This window comes from Pygocentrus nattereri, chromosome 22, assembly GCF_015220715.1.
Source record: "Pygocentrus nattereri isolate fPygNat1 chromosome 22, fPygNat1.pri, whole genome shotgun sequence".
NCBI classification, from domain to species: domain Eukaryota; kingdom Metazoa; phylum Chordata; class Actinopteri; order Characiformes; family Serrasalmidae; genus Pygocentrus; species Pygocentrus nattereri.
In genome coordinates this window covers 13,685,261-13,696,070 of record NC_051232.1, presented here as the reverse complement: position 1 = coordinate 13,696,070, position 10,810 = coordinate 13,685,261, and the positions used below count along the sequence as shown (strand labels likewise).

The following is a 10,810-nucleotide window of genomic DNA, read 5'->3' as shown; positions in this document are numbered from 1 at the left end:
GAATAATTAATATGAACTGTTTCTTTAGCCTTAGTTTACCAGTGTCGAAAAGCAACATTAAACATTAAAACATTAGTTCGTTAGCTAACTAGCGAACGCTTGAATAGCCTCATTTTAGCTACGAGCTAGCTAGCTAGCTATAAATGTCATTTCTTCATATCTGCTTCAGAGACTTGAGGGTAACTAGCTGTATAGCTAGCTAGGTACATAACTCTGTGTACTTCACTGTATGATAGTTTGAGAATGTAGTCACATACAAATAACCATCTGTAAAATCTGCCGATCGTGTATTTTGTTTGAAAATCGTCCGATGCCGATCTTTCCATCTCTAATTAAATCTAGTGTCTCATTCGCAGGGTAAATAACTAAAAAATAATTTACAGGAGAATCTCAATACATTTGAATATCATCAAAAATGTCTATATCTAATATGTGTTATGCCAAACTTAAACACTGGTTTATTGGAATTTATACAAGTATATATGTATATATGTATGTGTGTTCACTTTTGAAGTGAATGGTGGTGTTGCCGTGGAAAATAAATCTATATTGTCCAATGGTTCCCATGGAAGACAAAAAAGAAACATAAGATGTGTGTGTGTGTGTGTGTGTGTGTGTGTGTGTGTGTGTATACAGGCATGTGCGTTTGTGTATCTACTCAGACACCTACATGATGAGGTGTAAGAAAGGAGAGCAGATATGTGCTTGAGCTCTGTTTTATATACTAACTATAGTGTTATAGATTCATTTCCAATAACGGGTCATTTTTGACCGGGATCACCATGAGTGTTCCAAAGTTTAATATAACATGCAAATTTTTAGAAAAATATTTCAGATTTGTTTTACATGTTCAAATACCATGTGTGAACAAAGTCATGGAAGCTCAAAACAAACAGATGAAATTTAATCCACTTTTTAAAGAGGAAACTTGTTAATCGGCCAGGTTTGACCGGGAACACAATAGGTGGGTTAATTATGTAAGGCTTGGATGCAACTGCCATTGGTTATGGAAAAACATGCCATGAAGCTCTCTATGCACTGTTCCTGAGATAATCTGAAGGTTTGTGAGAGCGAGAAATCTTGCTTGTTTGTGGGTGACCAAATACTTATTTTCCACCATAATTTGCAAATAAATTCTTTAAAAATCCTACAGTGTTACCTGGATTTTTCTCATTTTGTCTCTCATGGTTGAAGTTACCCATGTTGAAAATTACAGACCTCTCTCATTTTTCTAAGTAGGAAAACTTACACAATCAGTGGCCAACTAAATACTTTTTGGCCCCACTGTATGTATGTGTTATTTTTACAAAATGTGTACCACATATAATTCTAAGCAGAACTAATTGAAACTAAAGAAACCAATTTTAATTTTAAATTAAGTTTTTGTAGGTGTCCAAGTTTGCTGCTGTGGGTGGTGGAACACCAGAGACAACAATACGCCGCATTTTGCAGTCATCGTTGACAAACGAATTGGCTTGTCAATTTAATTGGGCTGGGAAAGGATGTAAAAGGCCATTCAAAGACCATCTTGAAAGACTGCATATTTGGTAGGTCTTTACAGGTGTTATCTCTTATTTCCACAGTTTTCCACTTAACCCTTGGTGGCCAAGAATAGCAGGTTGCAGGCAGGGACATCTTTAGGCTGCAACGTGCCCAAGGCCAAAAAAAATTCAGCGCCCCCTTTGTCGTCCCGACCTTTTGCACCTGCACTTTTCAGTCTAAAGTAAAAAACAAGCCAACAATTGTTGAGTTCGGTTCTATTCGGGAGTTCAGAACTACAGAACACTAAACAAATTTTCACAGTACAGTAAATGTAAATTTCTCACAGACAGACAGACACAATCAGTAAATAATTACTATTATTGTTGCTGACAAGCTGATCAGTATCTAAGTCATACTCATTAACTGTCTATAGCCATAGTCAGTACTGCTCAGTCAGTAGTCTATAGAACTGGCATTCTGTGTGCTTTCTAGCTGGCATAATCATCGATTACATCATCAAACTCCAGACTGTCAACAATGTTATTTTCAATGCAAAGTAGAGAGAGTGCACTCATTCGAGTTTGAACCATTGTGGTGCGTACAGACATGAGATAATGTTTAATGGATTGTTTGCTCAAGCTGAGAAAAAAATTCAAAAACAGAACAGTGAACAGTTTTACCTTCCACACCCCGTGTGAGCCAGCAACTCTTGTGGCATTCATATAAAATATAACTAAGGATCAGGATATTATATTGGTGTTATAAACTACAGGAAATGTACTGGTATTACTGGTACTGGTATACTCTGTCGCTCTTATTGGTTTTATTCAATTTCATAGTATATTTTGTAGTGCCCATTGTAGTGAACCATTTGCTATTTGAATGAATTGCTAAGAGACTGTGAACGTAACCTGAAAGTGTTATTTTTTTATTTTCTGCTTTTAGCTACAGCCTGCCAACAACATAAAGGTTTGACCTTGCTGACCTTTTCAGATGTTGTCATGAAGTGGCTGCGCTATGCACCCAAAAGAGAAGGTGGCATTCCCAGGAAGAAAAATTGAAACACTGCTTGTCACATGATGAACGTCTGATGGTTTCTTTTTTTGTATGTTTTCATCTTCACTACATGAAGGTTGTTTTCTTGTGTTATAATAATTTTTGGTTTGGTTAGTAAAATAAAGCAGTGTAACTCAACTCAATTGTGTTTTGAGTTTTACTTTGTGGAGGAGAGGGTATTTTTATATATTGTTTTATGGCTTGAATCAACATTGAATCACCTAAAAAAAACGTAATCAATTTTACTGCATTTAACTTTCGATTGAAAGAGTTGATTTTGTGTTTGCCTTGGTTGTTTATTCAACATTTATTGAATGTCAGACAGAACATGCAGTTTCAATGCTGAATCAACATCAGAAATCAATGTTGATTCAATATTGAATGAGTGTTGATTCTGTGTTGGCCTCGGTTGTTTATTCAACATTTATTCAATGTCGGACATAATGAGCAGTTTCAATGGTGAATCAATATCAGAAATCAATGTTGATTCAATGATAATGACTGATGTTGATTCAATATTGAATCAATGTCATTTTGCTATCTGGGCAGCGCCTTTTGTACCGCTCAATTTCACATATTCGCTCCTTGAGATTTGTTTTCAGCTGTTGACAGCAGACATTTGCTTTTCCGGTGCTTTCACTTTATCTTTACAGTCTTTAAGTTCTTTAAGGTTGAAATCCAAACTTTTCGCAAGGTTGGCAATTCAGTCGGGAGTTGAATCTTTCCACCATGGCAGTTAAGACTTTTTACAACTTCGAGAATGGCTGCATCTGTCACATCTTTCTCTGTAGTGGGGTCGAGAGAAGTCGAGTTCTCCTCACCTTTTCTCCTTCTTGTGTGGGCGCAGGGGTCTTTGTTGGCGTTTGGAGGCTGCGTTTCTTGCTTGAGACGCTAGCGTCGGTCTCCGTGCTTGAGCTATCTTCGTTAGCATAATCATGCGTTTCCAGTGCCAGTTTGGCGGTTGTTGCCATTTTCAAGTAGTCTGAAGCATAAACTGACCTCCGTGCGTTTGTAGATGCATTGCGTTTACTTGTAGTTTAGATTTTTTCAGGGATGACCATTTATCTTCCAATTTTAGGGACTCTTCTCCCACTCTTCACACACTGATAGCAACACTGCAGAAGAAATGCTAGCACAGGCTTCCAGTATCCGTAGTTTCAGGTGCTGCACATCTCGTGTCTTCACAGCATATACAATTTGCCTTCAGATGACCCCAAAGATAAAAGTCTAAGGAGGCCAGATCGGGAGACCTTGGGGGGCATTCAACTGGCCCACGACGACCAATATAATATCACTAACCATTCCCATTTTATTTGGGTGTATCCATATAAATGGCCCACCCTGTGTGTGTGTGTGTGTATATATATATATAAACAATCAACGTTGGTCTGCCAGCATCTCCACTTGTAGAACCACAAAGAACAATGTCTAACATCCAGACACTGATCAGGTACAGCAGGTCAGGGTTTTGTCCAGCAGATGGTGCTGTTGGATTTGCAGTAACGTGGCTGAGTTTGAAAAGAAAATCAGATCTTTTAAGTCTAAGAGCACACACACACACACACACACACACACACACACACACACACACACACACGTTATCTAAGCCGCTTATCCCTCTGTGTCGCTGGGGAAGCTGGAGCGTATCACGGGCGGAAGGCAGTCATTCCATCACAGGGCAGACATTTATACACATTAGATTAAGAAGAGTGAAATAATAAACGGTTAAAAAAATAAAATGATTGTAAAGCCTTTCTCTTATTTTCTCTCTTTCTTTCATTTTCTCACTCTCTTTTTGCTCTTTCTTTTTCCTTTGCACGCCCCTTTATCTTTTTCTTTGATCTTTCATTTATTTCTCTTCTCCCTATTTCCTTCCGTCTTTTAAATGTTTTCTTTCTCTGTTACATCTTTCTTTTGTCTCTCCTTTTGCTCCTCCTTGTCTCTCTCTCGCTCTCTCTCTCTCTCTCTCTCTCTCTCTCTCTCTCTCTCTCTCTCTCTCTCTCCCTCCCATTTTTCCTTGTTTCTCAGCTTTTAACTTTTTTTTACATCTTTCTTTCTTTTGCTCCCTTTGTTTTGTTTCTTCTCTCCCCCCTCTTTCTTTCCAAACAGAGTAGTCGTCTCTCTCCCTCTGCCCCTTCTCTCTTACATCCTCGTCTCTCTCTCCCGTTCACGCGTCCGTTACGCTTGTGGTTTGTCCTCGTGACTCAACGAGCCCCGCCCCTCAGCCGCACGCGCGCTGACGCTCTGGGGGAGCGAGCCTCAGTCAGTCTGAAGCTGGAGTTGAGGAGTTGCTCACTAACTGGAGTGGTCCGTGTTTCCGCTCAGCTGGACGGTGCTCTGTCTGAGGAACATGACTCAAAGCTTGTGTGAAGCGTGTGTGCAGTGGAACCTGTCCAGGTGAAGATGAAGCCTCACCTGTGGACCTCACTGCAGTGCGTAATCACTGCATTCGTGTTGGTGTGGAATGGCCTGTCCGCCCAGGTGCACCACCTTAGGCTCTCTGTCCAGGAGGGTTTGCCGGCGTCCACGGTGGTGGGCGACCTTAGAGCCGCCTTGCCATCAAGTGCAGGGGTCAGCGGCTTCTTCATATCCGAAAGCAGGGACTCAGACGTGTTTAGGGACTTGGAGATAGACTCGGACTCTGGGATCATCTCTACGGCCACTGTGCTGGACAGAGAGAGCAGGGACAAGTATGAATTCGCAGCAGCAACGTTGACTGGAGAGGTTGTCAAGGTCACGGTGGTGGTGAAAGATGTGAATGACCATCAGCCTACGTTCCCTGTAGGTGTCGTGGAGCTGAATGTGTCTGAGCTGAGCCTTCCTGGCTCACGCTTTGAGCTTCCTGGAGCTCTGGACTTGGACGAGGGCCAGTTCGGAACTCAAGGTTACAGACTCTTGAAAGGTGAAGCAGAAGAACTTTTTAAAGTGGAACTCCGCAATGGAGGAGGTAGTGGTACAATCCTCAACTTTGACTTGGTTCTCATGGAGAAACTGGACAGAGAAAGCAGAGATTTCTACAGCTTGACCGTTGAGGCCTTTGACGGAGGTGTGCCGCCAAAAACAGGTCGCCTACAGATGCACGTCAACGTTCTGGATGAAAATGACAACCAGCCCGCATTCAATCAAACCGAATATCAAGCTGTGTTGTGGGAAAATGCCCCACTTTTGACACCTGTGTGCCAGGTGCACGCCATAGACCCTGATTTAGGCAACAATGGCCTGGTCACCTACGAGATCAACAGGCGTCAGAGTGACCCCAACGAGATTTTCATCGTTGACAAGAACACAGGTGTCATTCGCCTCAACAAGCCTCTGGACTACGAAAGCCAGACGTTTTTTGAGCTTATAGTGACTGCAAGGGATCATGGGGTCCAGCCTGAGTCCAGCAGCACATTTGTGGGCATCAGGGTTCTTGATGTCAATGACAACAGCCCAAACATTAACATCCTGTTTCTGAGTGAAACGGGAGATCCAGAGGTGTCTGAAGGGGCTGGATATGGAGAATATGTGGCCAGGGTTGCTGTGTCTGACCCAGACCTGGGAGAGGACAAAAAGGTGGGTGATGCAGCATAAATAAAACATCATAATATACAATATGTCTCACAATAGTTAGGCTTTTACAAGCTTTGGTAAGTTAAAAAAATAATTATTATTATATATAACAATATTATTAATATTGTTTTAGAAAATGAGATCAAGAACTGTTATAACCATAAACATTAATAAAAAAAAACAAAAACAAAAGCGGAGATATAAATTGACCTTATCAAAAAATACTTTGCTATTTTTGCATGCTTTTTAATCAATGCAATTTTTTGTATTGATTAAAAGTTAAGGAGATTTTTTTCCTTTCTACAAGATTTTGGAGAGGGTCTGTGGAAATTCATCCAGAATAGTACTTGTGAGGTCAGACATTGATGTTGGATGAGAGGGTCTGGCTCACAATCACCATTCTAGTTCATCCCAAAGGTGTTTTGATGGGGTTAATTGTGGAATATCTTTGAGGAAATACATTTTGTGAACTGACTTCTTGCAGTGGTGATGGTAACTAAGTAAATGTAATTTGTTACTGTACTTAAGTAGTTTTTTTCGTGTATCTGTACTTTACTGAAGTATTTCCATTTCGGGCGACTTTTTACATTGACGCCACTACATTTCAGAGTCAAGTATTTTACTTTTTACTACATTACATTAGGTGAAATTTGCGGTTCCTTTTGGTTTGTGTGTGTATAAAGATGTAAAGCGTCAAAAATGAAAGAAGTGCGAAGCAAGAGCACCAATCAGGGCACAGTGCGCACTTTGTTTCGAGCTTGTTTTGACCTGTTGGACATACCGACCCAGTGCAAGCACACGGTTCAAAATCAGTGCAGCAGCGTAAAATTTTGGGAGAGTCTATTCAACATAAATGATGGAACTAAGCCAACTTTGTGTAAATAGACCACAATATAGATATATGTACACTTATGCAGTTGTGACTGGCATGTGTCTTTTTTCTGAATTTATTGAATTTATACAAACACTATTTCATTTTGTAGTAAATTACAACCCCAATTCCAGTGAAGTTGGGACATTATGTAAAACATAAATAAAAACAGAATACGATGATTTGCAAATCCTTTTCAACCTGTATTTAACCGAATACACTATAAAGACAAGATATTTAATGTTCAAATGGATAAACTTCATTGTTTTTTGCAAATATTCACTCATTTTGAATTTGATGCCTGCAACACGTTCCAAAGAAGTTGGGACAGGGGCATGTTTACCACTGTGTTACATCACCTTTCCTTTTTACAACACTCAATAAGCGTTTGGGAACTGAGGACACTAATAATAACGTCCCAACTTCATTGGAATTGAGGTTGTAGTTTTGGCTAGTTTATGTTTATGAACAGAGACCTACAGATTAATATAGTACAGAAAACTCATTTGTGAACCTGTGTTTAAAACAAGTTTTTGTTAAACTTAAACTTGTAACTAAGTTGTAAATAAATCTTAAACTGAAACTTTGCTTGTTCACAAAAAGTTATTTCACAGCCTCTTGGTTCTACCGAATGGAAACTGTTTGCCTTCAGTGTTTTGTACCTATTAAAGGATTGGTCATTGTCATGATTGGCCCCTCCCACTCCCCCATGTGCCTTGTGCTTACTTCCCTGTGTTTACTTCCCGGTTGTCCCGGTGACTCCGCCCCTTGATCGTTTCCACCTGTTTTCCGCCTGTCCCTCGTTATCCCTGTTTGTAATTTAGCCCTGTGTTTTCCTAAGTTTCTTGCTGGTCTTTGGATGTATTGTTTGTTGTATGTTAACTCCTGTGTTGTTTTGTGTATTCCGGCCTCCGTGGTGTTTCTAGTCTGTGTTCATTTTTTGTCACATCTGTCCCTCCATTTCTCCATGTTGGCTCGTTGAACCTGGACTGTTATGATCCTGGATTTGCCCCGAATAAATCTTGCTTTTCCCAGCCGTTGAGGCGGCGGACACACCTGAGCTGAGAAAAGCAAGATTTATTCAGGGCAAATCCAGGGTCATGGTCATAACAGTCCAGGTTCAACGAGCCAACATGGAGAAATGGAGGGACAGACACAATTTATTTTGCACTCACTCGGGAGCACCCTTTAGTGTCTGACAAACCCTGAAGACATAATTAAAGAGTAAGTTTCCCTCACTACAAATTCTCTGGTTGTGATCTGTTTGCATAAAAAGACTACTGCTGCCATCTAAAGGCTACAGCATGCTGAACAGAAACCTTTGAACCTCATTGTGTCGGTGTTGGGTATCGGATACAAAGTGCAACATTGAAGCATCACAGAAAAATGCCAACAAAGCTCATTCTACTCTCTACTCGTGTAGACTTAATGAAATAAAATAAATAATAAAATGATACATTTTAAAATAAATTTCAAATGCACATTCCTTCCATAAACAGGTCAGCGTGTTCCTCGAAGGTGGAGAAGGCAAGTTCACCCTGAAGGCCACTGACGAGTTTCTCTACGCGCTCTGTGTGGATGGCCTGCTGGACCGGGAGCAGAAGGATATTTACGAGTTAACTGTGGTTGCTTCTGACTTTGGCTCTCCTCCTTTGAGAAGTGAGAGAACGTTCCTGTTACAAGTCACAGATGTGAACGACAACCCTCCGAGCTTTGAGCAAAAAGTTTATGAAGTGAACTTGTCTGAGGATTTACCTGTTGGAAGCTCAGTCCTGCAGGTGAAGGCTCATGACCAGGATGAGGATTCCAGTATATTCTACTCAATCCTGCGGTCAAATCAAGACTACTTGGTGAACATTGACCCTCAGACTGGCCTTATTAGCACGGCCGCAGGCTTGGACAGGGAGAGGGATGTTAGCCTGGCCTTTCTGGTGGTGGCTGTGGATGGAGGTTTTCCTCCATTAACCTCCACCACCACTGTGAACATCCATGTGGAGGACGTCAATGACAACAAACCTGTATTCACTCAGCAGCTCTACAATGCCACCATTCAGGAGCATCTGGCCAATGGAACCTGCTTTTTACAGGTAAACCAGCCTTTTGATTGCTAGATAAAGTAGGTAGGGCTGTATTGTAGAGTTTTATAGAGTGCTTTTTAAATGAAACAGTGGAAACCACACTGTCCCCTGCACATCCTGTAGTGTATTACAGTCTGTCAGAATGTCTGTGTGGATCATATGACCATTATAGAGCATTACAGAGTGCTTTTATAATGAAACAGTAGACGCCATATCACCCCATACAAATCCTGTAGTGTACTACAGTCTCTCAGAATGACTGTATGGATTGTATGACAATGAATTGGACATCATGACATTTCACAGAAGTAATAAGGAAGTCTGAGATGGTCAGTTAGGTGGTCCTTAGTTATTTCACACAAAATGACCAAAAATCAAAATGCTACTCATTCTGAGATTCTAAGGGAAATACTTGTGGAGGAATACATGCAATAGTAACTCTGACGCTTGGTGATGACCGATGACGTATGACCTGCATAGTAATAAATGATCATGTTCTCACACAGCATGAAGAAGCATCTGATCACTACAAACAAACACAAACAAACAAACCCTCACTCACTCTGCTAACTGGCAGTGCTAAAGCTAGACTGTTCTCTCTTATCTGTCTGTTTCTCTGAGATACAAAGACAGCAGTGTTCCAGCAGACTTGATCCTGGTGGTGCCACTGCTGCCTGGTACAAACAGCTAAACAGCGTCAGAGGAGTCAGCCAGTCATGCAGTACACAAGATTTACACATTTAAATGCAGAGTGTGTTCTTAAATATTATTGATGCACTAAATAACAATAACAATAGTAATAATAATAATAATAATAATAATGATAATAATAATATAATAATAATAATGGAGGCACCTAATTGTTAGGAATGCTTTCAGTTTCAGCCAAAAGAGGAGAAAAAGGCCAACATTTTGGCTGAAAAAGCAAAGATTATTAGCAAAATCTAATTCTTTACTAAGACTAATAAGTTTAATGGTAATGAAAATGTTATGTAATTAAAATTGCTGTTTGTTTCTTTGCTCGTACAATGTACTCAAACAGACTGATCAGCAGAACAACAATAAAAACATTATAAATATTTAAAATATCTCACTCTTTCTATAAGGTACATCAGACATAAGGTATTTAAAATCTGTGGATCATCAGTAGGAAAGGATCCAAGTAGGAATCCAAGGACGTTGGGATTCCGTGGCTCATTCTGTAGCTACATACTGAAATCATTTTAGTACGCTCTTAAAGATCCTCAGCCTTTTCTGGTTTATAGTTTCAGTTATCAGCCCAGTCTGTCTGAATGAAACAATAAAAATAATAGCAATAATGTATTTTATTTATTCAGTGCCTTTCCATAACTCAAGGTTGCTTTGCAGAGCATCAAAATCGCAGCCCACCAATGAAGGCCAGGAATTTCATAAAGGAAAGCGAAAGAAAAGAGGTAGAATGGGAAAGGTGATGCAGCAAAGCTCATCTAGGTTTTACAGAACAACAAGAAAAAAGTACAAACCAAAAGAAGCGATCAACTATTCCCACAAACAGTAAAATCAAACCTATCCAGTTGATCCTGTCTCACCCCAAATGTAATCGATAAGCAGAGACATGTTTGGTCTAAAGGTTTTAGTGCTGCAGTTCAGAGTTCTTATCTTGCTAAGTCACCCTGTTGTAATAAGGACAAGTTTCCCAGCCTTAGATTTTAAAGGGGAATTCCATCATTTTTTCTGATTTTCCACATAATTCAGTGATTGAGATGTAAACAAAGTCATTCAGAGTGGTTTG

At 40.1% G+C, this 10,810-nt stretch overlaps 1 protein-coding gene across 1 annotated transcript in view; it reads left to right on the top strand.

Moving 5' to 3' along the window:
- The first annotated feature begins 4,816 nt into the window (after nt 1-4,816).
- dchs2 (dachsous cadherin-related 2) overlaps nt 4,817-10,810 on the top strand; it is a 43,150-nt gene continuing 37,156 nt past the window's right edge. Inside the window, exons 1-2 of the mRNA XM_017713540.2 lie at nt 4,817-6,093; nt 8,461-9,048. Coding sequence (XP_017569029.2) covers nt 4,942-6,093; nt 8,461-9,048 — 1,740 coding nt within the window. The 5' untranslated portion in view covers nt 4,817-4,941. The remainder of the gene's footprint in view (nt 6,094-8,460; nt 9,049-10,810) is intronic.